This window comes from Hemiscyllium ocellatum, chromosome 21 (assembly GCF_020745735.1).
Source record: "Hemiscyllium ocellatum isolate sHemOce1 chromosome 21, sHemOce1.pat.X.cur, whole genome shotgun sequence".
In the NCBI taxonomy this organism is placed as follows: domain Eukaryota; kingdom Metazoa; phylum Chordata; class Chondrichthyes; order Orectolobiformes; family Hemiscylliidae; genus Hemiscyllium; species Hemiscyllium ocellatum.
In genome coordinates, this window is record NC_083421.1 from 35,926,726 (window position 1) to 35,948,364 (window position 21,639).

Genomic DNA, 21,639 nt, shown 5'->3' on the forward strand with positions numbered 1-21,639 from the left:
CTTAAAGTCAGGATGGTAATTAGTGTCTTGTAATTTTCATTGAGACGCCCCTCCATTCCTGCCCATTGGTAAAGCTAAAACTCAATCCTGTTCACTCCTTGCTGGAGTACTATTGCACGTCATCCTTTGGTGAGCCTTGATAATGAGTAACATCAGACTCAAAGGGATCACCACAAAATCCAATTCTGTCCTGAGCTGAATGATTACACAGACAAGAACAAAGTTAAAAATCATACAACACCAGGTTATAGTCCAACAGGTTTATTTGGAAGTATTAGCTTTCAGAGTGCTGCTCCTTTATCAGATAACTGTGGAGCAGGACCATAAGACACTGAGTTTACAGCAAAAGCTTACAGTATCATTAAACTGAAATGATATATGGAACAAACCTAAATTGCTGTTATGTCTTTCATCTTTTAGAATGGGTTGCAGGTTTAAGTTCATTAATATGTAAATCCCAGAACTTCTTTTAAGTCACATTCTCGAGATAACAAGGTTTTATAACAAAGGGTGACTTCTCAGCTCAAACAATGCATTAAAGATATGAGGTTAGGTCTATATCGCAATCTTGAGTCAGACTGGTTCTATTTTCAAAAAGGAATTAATAAAATAATATATGGATTGACTGCCTGCAGATTGTGTGCTTTGTGAGCAAAATAGAATGTATCTGCAAATATAATTCTGCAAATGCAAATTCACACTACAGACTTACATGAGTATGGACATGCATGAGAGAAAGAGAGAATGAGTATGTGGATGAGTGTGTGCATGTGTGAGTGCATGTGGAAGAGTATGTGTTTGTGGGTGAGAGTGTGATGGAGGAGAAGCCTGTGAGAGGGTGTGTGCATGGGTGTGAGTATGAGGGATGTATGTGTGTGTGTATAAGAGAGAGCATGTGTATGAGAGAGGATCTGTGGGTGTGAGAGTATGTAAGCATGTGTGTGTATGCGAATGTATAGTATAGTGGGGTAATTTGGAGGGTGACATGAACTTAAGGTCCCAGTTGAGGCCATCCTCATGGACCATCCTCATCACACGTGCACACTCACATGTAGACGCTCTCTCTCTCTCTCTCTCTCTCGTGCATGCACACACACATATTAGTCTATCGTATAAATTTGCATTTGCAGAATCGTAGAACATAGAACATAGAAAAATACAGTGCAGTACAGGCCCTTCGGCCCTCGATGTTGCGCCAACCGAAGCCTACCTAACCTACACTAGCCCAATAACCTCCATATGCTTATCCAATGCCCGCTTAAATGACCATAAAGAGGGAGAGTCCACCACTGCTACTGGCAGGGCATTCCATGAACTCACAACCCACTGAGTAAAGAATCTACCCCTAACGTCTGTTCTATACCTACCACGCCTTAATTTAAAGCTGTGTCTCCTAGTAACAGCTGACTCCATTAGCGGAAAAAGGTTCTCACTGTCAACCCTATCTAAACCCCTAATCATCTTGTACACCTCTATCAAATCTCCCCTAAACCTTCTTTTCTCCAATGAGAACAGCCCCAAGTGCCTCAGCCTTTCCTCATATTTGCAGATAAATTCTATTTTACTCAAAAAGCGCATAATATGCAGGCAGTCAATACATGTAATATTTTGTAAATTCCACTTTGGAAATAGAACCAGTCTGACTCAAGATTGGGATACAGACGGACTCTATCCTCACACGTTTAATGCATTGTCTGAGTTGAGATGTCACCTTTTGTTATAAAACCTTGTTATCTCAAGAATGTGACTTAAAATAAGTTCTAGGGTTTACATACTAATGACTTGAAACCTGCAACCATTCTAAAAGATGCAAGGCTCATCATCAATCTAGGTTTGTTCAATATATCGTTTCAGTTGCATGACACTGTAATCTTTAGCTATAAATTCTGTGTCTTATGGTCCGGCTCCATAGCTACCTGATGAAGGAGCAGCACTCCAAAAGCTAGTGCTTCCAAATAAACCTGTTGGACTATAACCTGGTGTTGTATGATTTTTAACTTCGTCCACCCCATTCCAACACCGGCTCCTCCACATCATAGATATGAACATCTCTCTCACTCTCTCTCTCTCTCTCCCAGTAAGGGTTGTTACAAAGAATTCTGATCCATCTCTTCCACCTAAAGCAGGCACACTAAAACCAAGTATAACTGCTGCCTCGGCTCAGAGCAGTTAATAGAACAATATGTGTGCACTGACTCTAGAACTTTCTGATCGATACGCCTCAACCACTCATTAAATAAATGTTCTACATCATGAAAGGAGGAAATAATATTGTCTGAGAAGGGAATATCCACCAACATTAATATACTGCACTCTTAGTGGAGTTTGACAAAGTGGGCTCCTGATGGAGAGTGGTATAGCCGCATGGGGGCTGCTTTCTCATTAGAAGAGAGAGAGAGAGAGAGTTTGACTGATGGTGGTTTAACCATAAGGGGCACCACTCCTCTGGCAAGGAGAGAGGTTGAGAAGAAGAGTCCTTCATGGCAACCTCAGTCAGTATGGGAATTAAACCAATACTGTTGGCATCATTGCGCATCACAAACCATCTGTCCGGTCAACTGAGCTACCCGCCCCCCTGTTCCAAAGTACAACCACCTGCGTAAAACAAAAAATTGGTTTAAATGAATTATTGCCATAGTGAAGCAAGTAGACAGAGGAAAGTGAAAAAGACTAAGCTTTCAGTCCTAATATCAAAAAGAGCACTTTTATATACAATCTTCTGTGATCCGAATTTTGTGAGCTGTATTTGCTTGATCTGTTGAAACCTTAAATGATTTTTAACCTGGATACATTTTATAAAATAGTCAAACTTGTTAGCTAGATACATTATATACTCCCTGGTCTGATAGGAAACTACTTTACCTTTGGTCCAAGTCGACCCTGCAATGAAACAGAAAACAACAGTTTCATTTTCAGGATTGCAACCTGAATAAATTGCATTTATATTTGCATCTCTCCTATAAACAGCATGATGGAGAGGGCTCTAAGATGATATAATATTTTATTGTTCCACACAGCTTGGGCAACATTGGCAAGGCCAGCATTTGTTGCCTGTTCTTTGTTGCCCTTGAACAGACTACTTGTCACATCATTGAGGATTAATGAATTTTCCATTACTGCATTTACTACTGAAAATCTCCTATCTAATAAACTTGCTCCTTCCTTTAAGTTCTGATTTTTACGAGAGCACAGTTCAACAAGTGCCTCCGATGTGGTACCAGCAGCACCATTCTTCTTGTATTGGCTCCCAAAGTATTGGCTGGCAGTTTATCTGTGATGGCATCGTGATCCTACTTGCCCTTGTTCTCAGACGATTCCCCCATGAGGACTTCTCAGCAACAATGCACATCAGTGATAAGCTCATTTCCTAGCTGGTTTCTTATTGCTCTATCCTGAAGCCAAAAGGCTTGCAAATCATCTCTACTACAGCCCCAAGAGACCATGCACCAAGTGCGGACAGAAGCTGAAATCTTGCTGCGGGCAGTACTTGAGCTGTGCATCCAGTTTTTAAACAACATTTGATCTTCGAGTAGATAATTCAGTTTGTGATTAAAAATACAGCAAACTATTTCAAACCTTAATGCAATAGGACAACATTAATTAAGGTGAGTAGCATTTACCGGCAATCCTGGTATTCCTTCCATCCCTTCATTCCCGGGGTGGCCAATGTCACCCTGTCATTGGAGATAAATAATATCCCTCTGTTATTCATACATTACAAAGTCTGAACACATTGGAAACTCCGTAAAAATTAACCTAATACAAATCTAGGTTACTTATGTGAATAAGTGTTTCAAAACAGTATATCTGTTCTGTCATTTTATCCAAATATGCTGTATGATGTTAATTTTCTACTATTATGTCATGTATGTTATATGCTATTTTTATGATCACTTTGAAGGTTTACTAAAACAATAAAATGAATTGAATACTTATACAAAATGAAAAAAAAGTCAAACTGATAGGAGCTGCTTTGGTATATTTTGGAAATTGAAACCACATGGTAATTTCGTTGCTGAAATCCACATTGTGTTCCTGTCTATGATTTGCTAATTCAGACAAAAGAACAATGTACATCAGAATACAAATGTTTCCATTTTTCCTGGTCTTCCCATGCCATATCAATATTGTGTCTCAGTACTGATCAGATGCACCCAGGACACAACATCTTCAGACCCAATTCTCTTTGTTCTGTCTGCGATTGGTATACAATTTTTGACAACATGCGAGCTGCTTGACTCAGTTGGCTAGACAGCTGCCGTCTGGATCAGATTAACTGCATGAGGTTTGATCCCAGGTTGTGGCAGATTTTGGACTTCCATCCACTCCTTACTCTTAATAGGAAAAATACATCATAGCACTTTGTTGTGGTTCGCCGAATAATCGTCAAATAGATTGATTCAGCAGAGAAACTGAGAACAGAAGTGAAACTGCACTGAGGTACTGCAGATTTGTCTGAAGCATTCTACTTAAAGTATTTCATTTGCTACTGTGTTGAAATTTTAAAGTTCCTGGTGTGCAGATGATTAATTATTGCAATGTTCTTCATTTTGGTGCAAGCATCAATAATATTGTCACATAATATTTTCCAACAAATTAATTAAACTGAAGCTTTAATTAATTCGGGTCTCCAAATTCACTCTTAACAATTGAATCCATAATAAATTATCTGAATGGAAAGTTCAAGTGAGTGAATCACTGATGTACATTTACCAACAGCCTAATTTCAGTCCCTGGAGTCTGTTGTAAATGTGCTGCTCTTTATGACCGAAAACCAATTCATAATAACATAAGAAATAGGAGCAGGAATAAGCTATCTAGCCCGTCAAACCTGTTCTGCCATTCAATAAAATCATGGCTGACCTTTTTGTGGACTCTGCTCCACTCACCCACCTACTCACCATGACCCTTAATTCCTTTACTGTTCCAAAAAGCTCTCTCTCTTTGCCTTAAAAATATTCAGTAAAGTAGCCTCAACTGCTGCACTGGACAGGGAATTCCACAGTTTCACAATGCTTCAGATGTGATATCCACGATTCTGACAGGGGATGGTGTGGTATAGTTGCTATGTCACTGAACCAGCTGTCTAAGGGCCCAGCCTACTTCTCCTTGGACACAGGTACAAATTCTACCTCAGATTTGAGTGGAATTTGAATTTAATTAATAAACTTAGTCTCAGTAATTTTGTCAGGAAACCGTCACCGATTTCCATTTTAAAAAAAATCTGGTTCACTTTAGCAACAAATCCAAAGTTCAAATTCCTTAAATAAAAGCCATGTTTTAACGGGTGAAATGAACATACAAACTTGAGACAACTAACGTACCAATTTTCCCAACTTTATTGTTTAATATTTTGAGCTGGACATAAGAGTAAACCAGCTCTGTATTGTAAACAAGGCAGATCATATCCTATGACATTTCATTGTAATGCAGTCTCCAAGGTCACAATTGAAACATTGTGCAAAATTCTGTATTCTTGATTGGATCCAATGGCAGACCAAATGACAATATTCCACAAGTGATATAAATTGTACAATGAATAGTTTCTATTCCACATTATCATCCCCTTTAAATCATTTGGTAAAATCAGTATTCATCCTATTTGAATTATAATCACCTTGACATCTGATTTTAAAAAAAGCTCCTGAACTGAAGAAATAAGAAATTTACAATGGATATGGATAGGTTAGGTGAATGTGCTAAAATATGGCAGATGGAGTTTAAAACGAATAACTGTGAGGTTATCCTTTTTGCTCAGAGGACCAGAAAGACAACGTATTATCGACATGGAGAGAAACTTCAGAGTACTTTGGTGCAGAGGGATCTGGGTGTCCTCATGCATGAATTGCAGAAAACCATTATCCAGGCACAGCAGGTCAAAAGGAAAGAAATGAAATTTTGACATTTATTGACAAAGGAGTAGAGTACAAAAGTAGGAAAGTGTGGCTGCAACTCTATAAGGCATTAGTGAGACCATACCTGAAGTTCCAAAGATGAGGGGCTTGTCTTATGAAGACAGATGGGGAGGTGCCAGTGTTGGACTGGGCTGGACAAAGTCAGAAGTCACATGACAACAGGTTAGAGGCCAACAAGTTTATTTGAAATAACAAGCTTTTGGAATGCAGTTCTTTTCTCAGGTAGTAAAGACACAGATGGAACAGTTTAGTTCTATATTCTCTCAAGTTTAGAAGAATGAGAGGAGATCTAAAATGCTAAAGGGGATTGACAAAGTGGATATTGAGAGGATGTTTCCTCTTGATGGGGAATCCAGAATGAGAGTTCACAGTTTTAGGATAAGGGATGTAGACTTAAAACAGAAAAGAGGATAAATTATTTCTCTCAAAGGGTCATGAATCTGTAGAATTCATTTCCCCAGAGTGCGGTGAATACATGGACCTGGAGTAATTTTAAGGAGGAATTAAATAGATTTTTAATTAATAATGGGTTGAAGGGTTATGAAAGGTGGGCTGGTCAGGGAAGTGAGATGAGATCAGCCTTGAACATATTGAATGACAGAACAAGTTCAAGGGGATGATTTGCCTATTCCTGCTCCAAGTTCTTATGAACATTGTAGCATTACATTAAATGTTAGTTAGTTGGCTCTGAGAAGGACAATGTAATGTTTCAAACTAATTAGAAATGACATCATCTGCAACATAGCATCTACGAGTCATAGAGTTATACAACACGGAAACAGACCTTTGGCTCCAACTCATCCATACTGACCAGATATCCAAAATAAATCTCATCTCATTTGCCAGCACATGGCCCTTATCCCTTTAAACCATTGCTATTCATATACCCATTGAGATGCCTTTTAAGCGGTATAATTGTACCAGCCTCCACCACTTCCTTTGGCAGCTCATTCCATATATGAAAGGTTGCCCCTTTTGTCCCTTTAAATTTTCTCCCCCTCATCCTAAACCTATGCCCCCTAGTTCTGGACTCTCCCAACCCAAAAAAAAAGACTTTGTCTATTTATCCTATCCCTGCCCCTCATGATTTTATAAACCGCTGTATGATCACCGCTCAGCTTCCAACACTTCAGGAAAATTAGCTCCAGCCTATTCAGCTCTCCAGAAAGCTCAAACCTTCCAATCCTGGCAACACAGAGTCATAGAGTCACAGAGACGTACAGCATGGAAACAGATCCTTTGGTTCAACCCGTCCATGCCAACCAGATATCCCAACCCAATCTAATCCCACCTGCCAGCACCCGGCTCATATCCCTCCAAACCTTTACTATTCATATACCCATCCAAATGCCTCTTAAATGTTTCAATTGTCAACCTCTACCATTACCTCTGGCAGCTCATTCCATACACATACCACCCTCTGTGTGAAGAACTTGCTCCTTAGGTCTCTTTTATATCTTTCCCTCTCACCCTAAACCTATGCCCTCTAGATCTGGAGTCCCCGACCCCAGGGAAAAGACATTGTCTTTTTATCCTATCTATGCCCCTCATAATTTTACATAGAACATAGAACATAGAAGGATACAGCGCAGTACAGGCCCTTCGGCCCTCGATGTTGCGCCGACCGAATCCTACCTAACCTATACTAGCCCAATAACTTCCAAATGCCTATCCAATGCCCGCTTAAATGACCATAAAGAAGGAGAGTTCACCACTGATACGGGCAGGGCATTCCATGAACTCACAACCCGCTGTGTGAAGAATCTACCCCTAACATCTGTCCTATACCTACCACCCCTTAATTTAAAGCTATGTCCCCTAGTAACACCTGACTCCATTAGCGGTAAAAGGTTCTTAGTATCTACCCTATCTAAACCCCTAATCATCTTATACACTTCTATCAGATCTCCCCTAAACCTTCTCTTCTCCAATGAGAACAGCCCCAAGTGCCTCAGCCTTTCCTCATAAGATTTTCCTACCATTCCAGGCAACATCCTGGTAAACCTCCTCTGCACTCGTTCTAAAGCTTCCACATCCTTCCTATAGTATGGCGACCAAAACTGCACACAATACTCCAGATGAGGCCTCACCAGAGTCTTATACAACTGCAACATGACCTCAGGACTCCGGAACTCAATTCCTCTACCAATAAAGCCCAGTACACCATATGCCTTCCTCACAGCACTATTTACCTGGGTGGCAACTTTCAGAGATCTGTGTACATGGACACCAAGATCCCTCTGCTCATCCACACTACCAAGTAGCCTACCATTAGCCCAGTAATCCATCATCTTGTTATTCCTACCAAAGTGAACGACTTCGCACTTAGCTACATTGAATTCCATTTGCCACATTTCCGCCCAGCTCTGCAACTTATCTATATCCCGCTGTAACCTACCACTTCCTTCCTCACTATCCACAACTCCACCGACTTTTGTGTCATCCGCAAACTTGCTTACCCAGCTTTCAAGTCCTTCCTCTAGATCATTTATAAAGATAACAAAAAGCAATGGTCCCAAAACAGATCCTTGTGGTACACCGCTAGTAACTGCGCTCCAAGATGAACATAATCCATCAACTACTACCCTCTGTCTCCTTCCAGCCAGCCAATTCCTAATCCAAACCTCTAATGTATCCTCAATGCCATACCTCCGAAGTTTTAGCATTAGCCTACCATGGGGAACCTTATCGAACGCCTTACTAAAATCCATATACACAACATCTACTGCTTTACCCTCATCCACTTCCTTGGTCACCTTCTCAAAGAACTCAATAAGGTAAACCTCTATAAGATCACCCCTCAGCCTCCGACGCTCCAGGGAAAACAACCCCAGCCTGTTCAGCCTCTCCCTATAGCTCAAATCCTCCAACCCTGGCAACATCCTTGTAAATCTTTTCTGAACCCTTTCAAGTTTCACAACATCTTTCCGATAGGAAGGTGACCAGAATTGCACGCAATATTCCAACAGTGGCCTAACCAATGGCGTGTGTAGCCGCAACATGATCACCCATCTCCTGTCCTCAATACTCTGAGCAATAAAGAAAAGCATACCAAACACCTTCTTCACTATCCTATCTTCCTGCGACTCCAAATTTCAAGGAGATATGAACCTGCACTCCAAGGTCTCTTTGTTCAGTAAAACTCCCTGGATCCTTACCACTAAGTGCATAAGTCCTGCTAAGATTTGTTTTCCCAAAATGCAGCACCTCGCATTTATCTGAATTAAATTCAATCTGTCACTTCTCAGCCCATTGGCCCATCTGGTCAAGATCCTGTTGTAATCTGTGGTAACCCTCTTCACTGTCCACTACACCTCCCATTTTTTGTCATCTGCAAACTTACTAACAGTACCTCTTATGCTCGCATCCAAGCCACTCAGACCTGTAGTCACAGATCTCCTGAAACATGTCATATTAGCATACCGTCACTGGTAAAGGATAACAACAGAAGGGACTGATTAACCAGTGATGTTCACAAGGTAGTAAGGTCCTGGGGTATGATTTTGAACAAGGAGGTCTTAGAACAAATTGATATTTGTCAATCCCCTTTTGCATTTTAGATCTCTCATTCTTCTAAACTCGAGAAAATACAGAAGTAAACTGTTCCATCTGTGTCTTCACCACCTGAGAAAGGAACTGCGCTCCAAAAGCTCTGTATTTCAAGTAAACTTGTTGGACTCTAACCTGATGCATGTGGCTTCTGACTTTGTCCAGCCCAGTCCAATACTGGTACCTCCCCATCTACAAGCCCCTAGGTAAGATAGTGAAGATGGAGTTTGATATGTTGGCTTTTATTGGTCAGTGCATTGAGAATAGGAATTGGGGGATCATGTTTCAGCTGTACAGGACATTGATTCATCCACTTTTAGAGTATTGCATACAATTCTGATCTCCCTGCTATCGGAAGGATGTTGCGACACCTCAAAGAGTTCAGAAAAGATTGACAAGGATGTTGCCAAGGTTGGAGGGTTTGAGCTATAGGGAGAGGCTGAATAGGTTGGGGCTGTTTCGCTGGAGTGTTGGAGGCTGAGGGAATGAACTTATAGATGTTTCTATAATCATGAACAACATGGATAGGGAAAATAGATATGGTCATTTCCCTGGGGTGGGGGAGTTCAAAACTAGAAGGCATAGGTTTAAGGTGAAATGGGAAAAAATTAAAAGGGCCCTAAGGGGCAATACTATCATGTAGAGTTTGGTGCAAGTATGGAATGAGCTACCAGAGGAAGTGGTGGAAGCTGGTACAGTTACAACAATTAAAAATATCTTGATGGGTATACAAATAGGAAGGGTTTAGAGGGATGTGGGCCAATGCTGGCAAATTGGATTAGATTTAAATAGGATATTTAGTCAGCATGGACGTATTGGACTGAAGGACCTGTTTCCGTGCTGTATATCTCTACGACTCTGTTGCCTAATTTCATGCTTGTTGTTATTTTCAAGTTCCAGAATGACAAGAATAAATGTCTTTCATTTAGATAAATATTGTGCAAGGAAGCAATCTCAGTTCTCTCAGATATGGCCAGGAGATGCCCCCTTGTGGCTAAATAATGCTTTGTTGTCAACGCAATATATAAAGCTTTTGAACACTCCTTTCCTGAGTCAATTTTAAATTCGGTCTGTGAGCAACAGAACATGTGAATCAAGTAAGCCAAAAGTTGGCTTATGCAATTATGTTAAAAATGCAAAGCTCAAATACTGGAGGCCAGATGTGAGGGAATTAACACAGAGTTGCTGCTTATTTCCAATGAAGAAAACACTTGATGTGAACTCAATTCACTTTTACAATAAAGATTTATATCAGGATTCTGAGCTACTGAGCATGTTTTGGAGCCAATATTATGGGTTTATCTTGTGCAGCAAGCTAAACAAGCCACAAACATGATTGACTGTACAGATATTAAAATACATTGACATATATAAACATGGGAATGATGGTACCCTTATTCCTCATAACATAATGCCGTATCTCTTGAGACCATCCAGAAAACATCATTAAATGCTTATGACATAGAAATGCCCAATGCCACATTAAACAGGAGAGAAAAAGAAATGGAGGGATGTATGGTATAAGAGCTAGCAGATTTCTCCAAATGAAATACGTTAATTCAGTTCTACACAAGCTTGTTACAGCATTTTTTAATAAATGCAAATTGCAAAGAACAAACTAAATTGGACAGAGCTATGATTCTGATCTTATGCCACTGTCATAGAATTCTATTTATTATCTCATGTTGGCATCATTTGCTAGGACAGACTTTCATTGCTAGTTTCCATTGAGAAGATGGTCTTTGTAGTGATTGCAAGGTAGACCTCATAGAACAGGAGTTCCCTGATTGGGGCTGTTAATCTGGCCCAATCAGGGAGCCCTGGCTGACAGATTAGAACCTGAGTGTCTGATCACACAGCATCGCCCTTTGATGTGAAGGGCACTGCTTGTCACTGGCCACCCGGCTGTTTTCCTATTTTCCTGGTGGTGGAAATTGAATAAAGATTCGTGCACTTTGTGTCTCTCACTGTGTCTCACACCTGCACACACACACCATGGGTGCTAGGGAAAAAATAAGCCCTACCGCAGTTAGGTGGTAGTGTGGGGGTTAATAAGAAAAAAAAAAGAAAAGGAAAAAGAGAAAAAAAGAACAAGAAAAAAAAGAAAAAAAAAGAAAAAGAAGAAGAAAAAAGAAAAAAATAGAACCTGAGTGTCAGATATTCTGTTCATTCTGAGAGCTGGCTCTGATGGCTGGATCACTGTCAAGGACTTTCCATGTGGAAATAAAGGGTGACTTAGTGGCAGGATACCAGCATTTGTAGAGTTATTTTAGTCTTGACCTGCCTTCTTGTAGTTCATGTGGGGTTCACATGCCGTTAAGTAGGGAGTTCCAGGACTTTATCCATGGACAGCGAAGGAATGGTATTATAGTTCCAAACTAGGCTGATGTGTAGTTTGGAGAGGAATGTGCAGGTGGGTGGTGTTCCCATTCATTTCTTGCCAATGTCCTTCTGTCAGAGGAGTCACAAATGGCCTGAACATTGTACGATCATCAGGAAACATTCCCACTTCTGACCATATTATGGAGGGAGAGTTATTGATGAAGATGGTTGAAACAAGGTTCTGAAGATCTCCTGCATTGAAATCTGGAGCTGGGTGACGTTTTGCTAGCTATGACTCCAACCTGTGGAGAATTTCTCTCTTATTCCCATTGACTTCAGTTTTGCCAGGGCTTTTGATGCCACACTCAGTCAAAAACTGCTTTTATGTCAGGGGCAGTCACTCTCGCGTCACCTCTAGAGTTCAGGTCCTTTGACCATGATTAGTCAAGGCTATAATTCAGGCCAGGAGCTAAATGGCTCTGGTGATGTCTAAACCACATGCCAGTGAGCAGGTTATTTCTGAATAAATGTCACTTGACTGGATTGTTGACTGAGGATAGACTGATGGGGGAATAATTAGCTTGCTGGATTTGTTCTGTTATTTGTGGATAGAGCATATCTGGGCAATTTTCCATGTTGCTGGGCATTTGCCAGTGTGGTAACAATATTGGAACAGGGATGTGGCTAGTTCTGGAGCACAGACAGTCAGTACTATTAGCAGAAGATCATCAGGGCCCGCAGCATTTTCAATATCCAGTGTCTTCAAGCATTCCTTGACAACATGTGGAGTAAATCAAATCGACTGATAACTGGTATCTTATGATACTGGACCTCAGAAGAAGGCTCAGATGGATCATCCACTTGTCACTCTGGGTGAGAATATTTGCAAGCGCTTCAGTCTTGCCTTTTGCTCTGATATGTTGGGCTCATTGAAAACATGGCTAGTAGTTGAGCTTCAACCTCCAGTTAGTTGTTTAATTGTCCACTACAATCACAACTAGATGTAGTGAAACTGCATGGATTGCTTTTGGGATCTCAGCTTTGTCTAGCACATGCTGCTTACGTTATTTAACAAGCCTGTAATCCAGTGTGACAGCTTCATCAGGTTGACACTCATTTTTAGGTATGCCCAGTGCTGCTCCTAGCATACACTCCTGCATGCTTCATTGCACCAGGGTTGATCAGCAGCTTGATGATAACATTAGAGAGCAGAATACGTTGGTGAGGGATTGTGGTTGCACATAATTCTTCTACTACTCATATTTTTCTAGATTAGATCACTTACTGTGTGGAAACAGGCCCTTCGGCCCAACAAGTCTTCACCGACCCATTCTCCTACATTTACCCCTTCAACTAACACTATGGGCAATTTAGCATGGCCAATTCACTTAACCTGCACATTTTTGGATTATGGGAGGAAACCGGAGCACCCAGAGGAAACCCACGCAGACACGGGGAGAATGTGCAAACTGCACACAGAGAGTCGCCTGAGGCAGGAATTGAACCCTGGTCTCTGGCGCTGTGAGGCAGCAGTGCTAACCACTGTGCCACCGTGCCGCCCACTACCACTGTGCCACCATGCTGCCCACACAATTGTGCCACCGTGCTGGGAAGAAAGACTCACCAACACCAGCGTCCTTGATCAAGCCAACACTCCCAGCATCGAGACACTGAACCACCCCCCCACCCCACCACCCCCCCACTCCTTGATTGGCTGTGATGGGCTGGGCACATCTTCCACATGATCAATACAAGACTCCCTAAGCAAGTGCCCTGCATTGTTGTTGTGTTGCATACCACTTTGCTAAAAGGGATAACATTTGGAAATGATTTAGCAAACTCAAAATTGGGTACCACAAGAGCACCCCGAGCTTTCTGCATTTCTTTTGTCTTTTACAGAGTGCTCTTACAACTGAATGCCTACGAGTGAACTATGTTTTTTCCGTTACCAAATTACCCCAGGTATTTTTCATCGATTAACCAATAGCAGGAAATCACTGTGCTTTCCAACTGATACATTTATATGCAAAAACCATTAAGGACAATGCAGACCATCAAAGGTAAGGAAAATGCAGGGAGAGAGTGAGGCGGGCCTGAGCTCTTTGCATTTCCACTGGTGGGCGTGTTGACGAAAAAATGTGCTGAGCTCTTTCACAGTGCGGGTTAGGTTCTGGCCAGAGTAAAGTCCCGAATGGAAAGGTGGAAATCGATATCTGTGCAAAACTAGAGATTTACAAGAACACATTTGTAAATCTCTGAAAGTCTTTTGCTACCGAATTCAACATACAGGAATTGGTATATGAGCATGGACATGCTAAACAATTTCAGAGAGCAGCAAAAGGTCAGTCACATTGCTGTGTGTCTGGAGTCACATGTCGGGCATATCAGGTGAGGAATCAAGGGAGGTATCTAATCTGCTCCTTTTGCATTTGCAAGTCATCTGATCTTAGTACAAAGGGAGTGATCACTTTGAGATAATGACAGTGATATTTAGATTCTTTTGAGAAGGAGACTCAGCCACTGAATCTTCGATGATTTGCTCAGTAATTATTATGCTTCTCACACGCTCATGTTTGGGGTCAGTGTTCAATCAGTCATGTATCACACAAGCAACAGTCAAAGGACTCTGTAATCTAGTTTAGGACAAGAAGGTATTGTTATGTTGTGGACAATGTCAGTTTTGAGAGGTTGGGTAATTTTAATCCAGCTTGCTTGACAAGCAACATATGCAATCAGATCATTAATTTGTTAATATTCTACTTTTCATTAAATTCAAAAGGCAATAAAATTGGTTAGGGTGTCAAATGAATGGCCCTGTAAAAATCCAACTATAGGTTAGTTTAAAATCATCCCATATATTTACAAAGAAAGCTTTATTATTATTTTTATGTCTCAATGAGTGTAAAACTATTCATAATTTTGTCTTTGGTCTTGTGAAAATGAAACATCTTGTTGCTGAAAAGCCTGCATTTCATTCTGCTGTGTATCCATTTCATTGTCTGATAAGAAGGCAACATTATGTAATACATTCTGATAACCAGTGTACAGGCTAGGGTGCTCAGTCACCCCTGTCCTGTCCATCAACTGCCTACATATTAGACAGAAATGACAACCTCCACTGTAGGGTAACTGAAGCTGACAGATAGATATTAAGCCAATCAGGAAAATACAGGGCAAAGTTGACAAGCCCATCAACATAACATTGCCATTCAGAATTCTTGTTGATGGGCTCATGCAGAATTCATTCTATTAATAATGTTTAACATTCAATTAAGTTTAGGCTGTGATATTTACCTGTTCCCCTTTACGACCTGGCACTCCAGGGAGACCTTTGGATCCTGGATTCCCCTTTAAACATTGAGAAACAAAAATGCTTTCAGATTATAATCTTTCAGAACAAGCTCCTACTCATCACCATGCAACATTACCATGGAGAACCAAAGGAATGTTCTTTTAATAGTGGATTTTGTAGGCGATACTACCTTAACAATGTGTGTTTATCTGATAAGCCACAAGTGTTCTTTTAAATAGAATTCAAATGTATCAGGGTTTGTTTAGATGTCTATAGTGTTTGAGAATAGGTATAACATTTTGTCCAAGGTTAGGTCTATCAGAATATAAATAAATCCTAAAACTGTTCCAGAGACTTTATCTATAATAATGCTTTTTTTTTAAATCACTGTTTCTTACTGCATTAATTCCATGGAAAACTATACAGTCTCTGAAAATTTGAAGGCTAAACAATAAGACAGTATTAAGAACAAAAGCTTCAATTAATATTAATAACTAAAGGTTCATGGGACTTGACAGCTCTCTGGTATCTCTGCCATTCTTCATATGTTAACCTAGCCATTTAAGTTGATCGGTCCATTGTCAATAGTGGAGATCGCTGGTGAGCAAAACTCCCCCCTCATCTTTCTTCCATTTACATCCACATTCCAGTCTGAAATATGGCAACTGTAGCATGAGAATAATCTTTGACTCTGTTGTCTAAGGGTAAAAAATGAGGTCTGCAGATGCTGGAGATCACAGCTGAAAATGTGTTGCTGGTTAAAGCACAGCAGGTTAGGCAGCATCCAAGGAATAGGAAATTCGACGTTTCGGGCATAAGCCCTTCATCAGGAATGAAGTTCCTGATGAAGGGCTTATGCCCGAAACGTCGAATTTCCTATTCCTTGGATGCTGCCTAACCTGCTGTGCTTTAACCAGCAACACATTTTCAGCTCCGTTGTCCAAGGACAACTATGCAAACCAGTGATTGGCTGACGAGAGCTAAATTAGCATGGAAAAAGAATCAAACATGGCTCTCTTTACAAAGTCTCCTAGCATCAACTGGAACATCAGGGGTATCATACACACTAGACTTGAACTTTAGCTAACATTATAGTCACAGTTTGTTGCTTTTTCAAGCTCAGCTCTTAATTAAACAACAGAGGTAAAACTAATCCATAAACTACATGAAGCTTGGTTTAGATTTAAATTAGTTAAATTTCTTCCACATACCTTTTTCCCCTGATCCCCAAGAGGCCCAGGAAGTCCTGAATCTCCCATTAATCCCTTTCACAAAAGAGACATTTTAGTGTTGGTAAGTTAGATGACAATTCTTGACAGTTCAAGTAGTTATTGTACAGGTAAATGATACATTGATTACCTTGAGACCTTTCAGGCCAAGAATCCCCTTGTCTCCTCTTAGTCCTGGCATTCCCTATAGACACAACATAGTACTTAATTAATCTCTTCCCAGTTATGTTGCACTTTTACACTGATGGTTCATCTCTGAGATTTAAAAAAAATACCGAGAGCCTCTGCATTATGAAAATGGTTTCTGATGAAGGACTTATGCCTGAAACATCAATTCTCCTGCTCCTCAGATACTGCCTGACCTGCTGTGCTTTTTTTCAGCACCACACTCTCGACATCAACTGATATTAGTCTGTGCTAATTGAAGGAAATGAGTAAGGTATTTCTTTCTGCTGTCTTTAACAAAATCATAAATGTCTTTTTAACAAATAGGTTTCCAATTATGCTACATAGTACAGCAGAACTCTCCCTATGGATATAATGAAGAGGGTATTATTCAATTTTCAGAATGCTTCTGTGTTGAGTGATAATGGCTGATTCAGGAGGAATACTCAGATTCTATTTCAACGTTGAGGTTGGCTAATATTGTTAAATGAGTTGATGTCAACTCCTACTTTGAACTCTGCTTTTCCAATGCCATACTTGAAAGTAAGTATCATGCATCAACATAAATTTTGACATAAATAAAAATTTGAGATTTCCTTTTGAAGCCAGGGACCTGGGTTTGATTCCAGGAGTGTGTGTGTGTGTGTGTGTGTGTGTGTATTTATATAGGGTCACCTGTAGTATGACATGAATCCCAAGGTCCCGAATGAGGCCATCCCCATGGGTACCAAACTTGGCTATCAGCCTCTGCTGGACGCCTTTTTGCTGCTGCCTGTCCTGTACTCTGCCTTGGAGGATGGCCATCCAAAGGTCCGAGGTCGAATGTCCCAGACCGCTGAATTGTTCTCCAACTGGGAGCGAACACTCTTGTCTGTTGATTGTTGTGCAGTGCCCATTCATCCTATGCAATAGTCTTGGTCTCACCATGAACCACGCCTCAGGGCATCCTTGCTTGCAACGTATGAGATAGACAACGTTAGCTGAGTCACATCAGTACCTGTCATGTACATGGTGGGAGGTCTCCCCATGGATAATGGTGGTATCCATGTCCATACTCTGACACGTCTTGCAGCATCCATGGTGACAGGGTTGTATGGAGTTGTCCTGAAAGCCGAGCAGTTTGCTACGAACAATGATCTGTTTGAGGTTTGGCAGTTGTTTAAAGGTGAGAAGTGGAGGTGTGGGGAAGGTCTTGGTGAGGTGCTTATCCTCATTGATAATGTGTTGCAGGTCAAGAAGAACATGGCATAGTTTTTCGGCTTCTGGGAAGTACTGAACAGCAAAGGGTACCCTGTCAGTTGCAGCACATGTCTGTCTCCTGAGGAGGTCATTACGGCTCTTTGCTGTGGCACACCGGAAATGGCGGTCGATGAGTTGAGCATCGTGCCCCGTTCTGATGATGGCATCCCTTAGTACTTCCAGATGTCCGTCACATTCCTCCTCATCTGAACAGATCCGGTGTAAGTGTAGGGCTTGTCCATAACGGATGGCTGTTTTAATATGTTTTGGGTAGAAGCTGGAGAAGTGTAGCATTGTAAGGTTATCTGTGGGTTTGCGGTATAGTGAGGTGCTGAGTTGCTAATCCTTAATGGAGATGCATGTGTCCAAGAATGAGACAGATAGTAGAGAGTATCCATCATGAATTTGATGGTGGGATGAAACTTAATGATATCACTGTGTAGTTTTATCAGTGATATCTTGGCATGGGTCCAGAGGAAGAAAATGTTGTCAATGTACCTGGTGTATAATGTTGGTTGGAGGCAACAGATACGGTAATGGATGAATGGGCACTGCACAACAACAACAGACATGAGTGTTCCCTCCCAGTTGGAAAACACTTCAGCAGTCGGGAAAATTGACCTCGGACCTGCGGGTGGCTATCCTCCAAGATGGACTTTGGGACAGGCAGCAGAGAAAAGTGGTCAAGCAGAGGCTAATAGCTAAGTTCGGTACCCATGGAGATAGCCTCAACTGGGACCTTGGGTTCATATCACACTAAAGGTGACCCCATTGCACTATACACACACACGCACGCACACATACAGACATACACACACACTACCATAGACACACACACTCCTACAGACACACACACTCCTACAGACACACACATTCCCACACTTAGACCCCTTTACACTCACACATGCACATATACACTCTCTCTTACAGATACTCACAATGTCCTGTCCCTCCCCATCTCCCCATCCACCCCACACACTCGCGCGCGCACACACACACATACACTTGTGGGGCAAATTTGTACTTGCAGAGTTACATTGTACTTTGCTCAAAAACTGCATGAATCCATGTAAGATTCTGTTAATTCATTTTTTAGATTAGAATCAGTCTAAACATTCCGGCACAGACAGCAGCATACAGGGGTGAACACCTTCAATAAATTATCTGGGCTGACACCAATTGTTAAAGTTCACTTGAGAATGTAACTTTTATACAAGGTTTTGTGATTTACATATGAAAGAAGTGAAACTAACATGGTCATTCTAACAGATGAGAGACTTAACAAACAATCAAGGTATTTTTCAATGTATAATTTCAGTTACATCACACTGTAAACTTTTGCTACAAATTCTGTGTCTTACAAACGTATACTCCACAACCACCTGCTGAAGGAGCTGTGCTCTGAAAGCTAGTGCTTCCAATTAGACCTGTTGGACTATAACCTGGACTATAACCTGGCCATAAGAATTCATGAAAGAAAGTGATCCAACTTGTTTTTGTGGGCACACAATGGACAATGAAAGACTGTTTAAACAACTTCAGAGACAAACCATAAGGCAACACACACACTGAAAATGCATAGACAGTCACCTTAGGACACAAGAAAGGGTTGTATTCTAATAGAATTCCTGTTTTCAATTCAATTTTTCATTCAAAGATAACATATAAAGAAATTATTCTGGATTTAGAGTATAGTATTCTTTCTGTATAAATATTCAATTATGCATAAATTTAAAACAGGAGGTTAATTATAACTATTTTTAACATTCTCTGATACAGAATTCATAACACTGTAATTTATAAATCAGTCTTCCAATAAGTATTCATAAGCAAGTATGTAATCTCATACATAAATCTGCAGGATCTCACATGAAGATACGTTATCCTAGAATTCTTAATAGCCTAATGATTCAGCATTAAAAGTGTACAACTTACAGGAGGCCCAATTGATCCATGTGGCCCTACAGGTCCAGTTTTACCTCTTGAGCCCTAAAATACAAAAAATTTAAAGCCAGTGTTTTCATTAATCAGTACGACAAGGATGGTTCGTTTGTACAATTGTGTGCTCCAACCGATGGAGTTCTGGCGAAGTAAAACGTGCAAAGAAGGGTCTGTGGTGAAGAAGTAGCATTCTACTTCAGGACTTGACAGCCATACAAGATGTGTCATAATGTGATGAACCAAGTTGATCATTAATCTGTAGATACTTCCAATATGCTTATGACAGGTGGTAAGAGCAGCTGGGTTTCCTGGTTAGCATTACCCATGTGATAGCTGTAGTGTAACAGCTGCCCCATGTTGAAAGACTCTATATGCAGTTGCTTGCTATGACTAACTGTTCACTTCATACTGAGGTCTCACCAATCATGCACACTCAAGAGCTAAAGCCTTCAATACACTCATTCAGTTCCATTCATGTGTACAGAAAAGATCCAAGTTAAAATTACACTGGAGGAGTTAATAAATTAATTTCTGTACATATTTGCACATCCTTGTTTCCAATTTAACCTCCATGGCCTTTTTCTTCTCTACCTTTGTAACCTCCTCCAGCCCTACAACTTATAATAACCAGTTAAAATTGTATTGTTAGTTTTACTCACAGAGTCTTCCTGTTGTATTGTGATTTGAAAGGCTTAATTTTTGAAGAGATTCGCCTTGTTATAAAATCTAGGTATTCATTACTGGGCCTCAGAATAACAGACCACAAAATAACTGATTAATTCTTTTCAGTTATGGCCATTTTCAAAGATAAAAATGTCTACCCAACATTACCGATGGTTCCCCAAATAAATAACCTGGTTTATATGACCCAATTTTACCTTGAAACCTTTTTTCCCTCTTAGTCCTCTTGATCCTGCTTTTCCTCTCTTTCCCTAAAACACGTAAAAGAATATTAAATGGCATCATTTTAAAATATTCTCAAACATGGGTATTATAATCTTTTTGAGTGGAATCAATTTTCAAGTGGTTTTTAGGTGCTTACCATCCCTCCTGTTCTTCCTGGGTTTCCTGGTTTTCCAACAATCCCATTGTCACCCTTAAAGTAAAAATGTAAATATCAACATTAATCACTGATTACAGATATATATGATGTTCATAATTGTTTTGTACATGTTTTTTAAAATTGCAATATTTGAAATGATTAAGATTAGGTTTTGCAGGTCTAATTACTCCTGGGGCAAAGGATATTTCATTGTAGGACCCAGCCTATATCTAGTAAAGCTAACTATGTCCCTTTAATAGTGTGACATTTCTCCTTGTTGAGGTTTTAAGCTGACAGTAAGGTTGAATGGGCAGATTTATCTGCTGGCAGGGGTGGGGTTAAGACAATAGAGTAATTAGCAGTAGCATTTACCAAGAGTATATTCACAATCCAATGCCTGTCTATTGGATAGACTGCAAATCCAATCTGGTTATTCCATATATATCTGTAACTCATGGATTCAGCAGGCCCTTCCACTAATGGAAAGATTTCCAAATCACAACCTTCTCTCACTCTCATAACCTGAGAAATTACTCTTTGTTGTATTTTTATTTCAAAAATATACTTTATTCATAAAATTATTTGGATCTCTATACAATTGGCCATGCCATTCTTGTGCACACATTACATTGCTTTACATTCAGACATCGAAATTTATTTTTCCTATATACAAGTCTGTACATTTATTATCCAGCTCTTCTGCTGAAGCATCAGCGGAGCCCAAATGACTGTGTCGGCCCTCTATTCTTCTTAGGCAGGCAGACCTTACACGGTGGTCTTTCCCCACTGCGCCTCAGCGGCAGCTGCCCCAAGCTTCAGTGCGTCCCTCAACATGTAGTCCTGGACCTTGGAATGTGCCAGTCTGCAACACTCAGTCGGGGTCAACTCCTTCAGCTGGAAGATCAACAGGTTTTGGACAGACCAAAGAGCGTCTTTCACCGAGTT

At 40.5% G+C, this 21,639-nt stretch overlaps 1 protein-coding gene across 1 annotated transcript in view; it reads right to left on the reverse strand.

Annotated features, from left to right (window-relative positions):
- The window catches only part of LOC132825649 (collagen alpha-1(XI) chain-like), an 80,765-nt gene that overhangs the window by 15,294 nt on the left and 43,832 nt on the right, over positions 1-21,639 (reverse strand). The window contains exons 22-29 of the mRNA XM_060841018.1: positions 20,695-20,748; positions 20,531-20,584; positions 19,647-19,700; positions 16,438-16,491; positions 16,290-16,343; positions 15,081-15,134; positions 3,621-3,674; positions 2,863-2,880 (exon numbers count right to left, since the gene is read on the reverse strand). Of these exons, the coding sequence (XP_060697001.1) occupies positions 2,863-2,880; positions 3,621-3,674; positions 15,081-15,134; positions 16,290-16,343; positions 16,438-16,491; positions 19,647-19,700; positions 20,531-20,584; positions 20,695-20,748 (396 nt within the window). The remainder of the gene's footprint in view (positions 1-2,862; positions 2,881-3,620; positions 3,675-15,080; positions 15,135-16,289; positions 16,344-16,437; positions 16,492-19,646; positions 19,701-20,530; positions 20,585-20,694; positions 20,749-21,639) is intronic.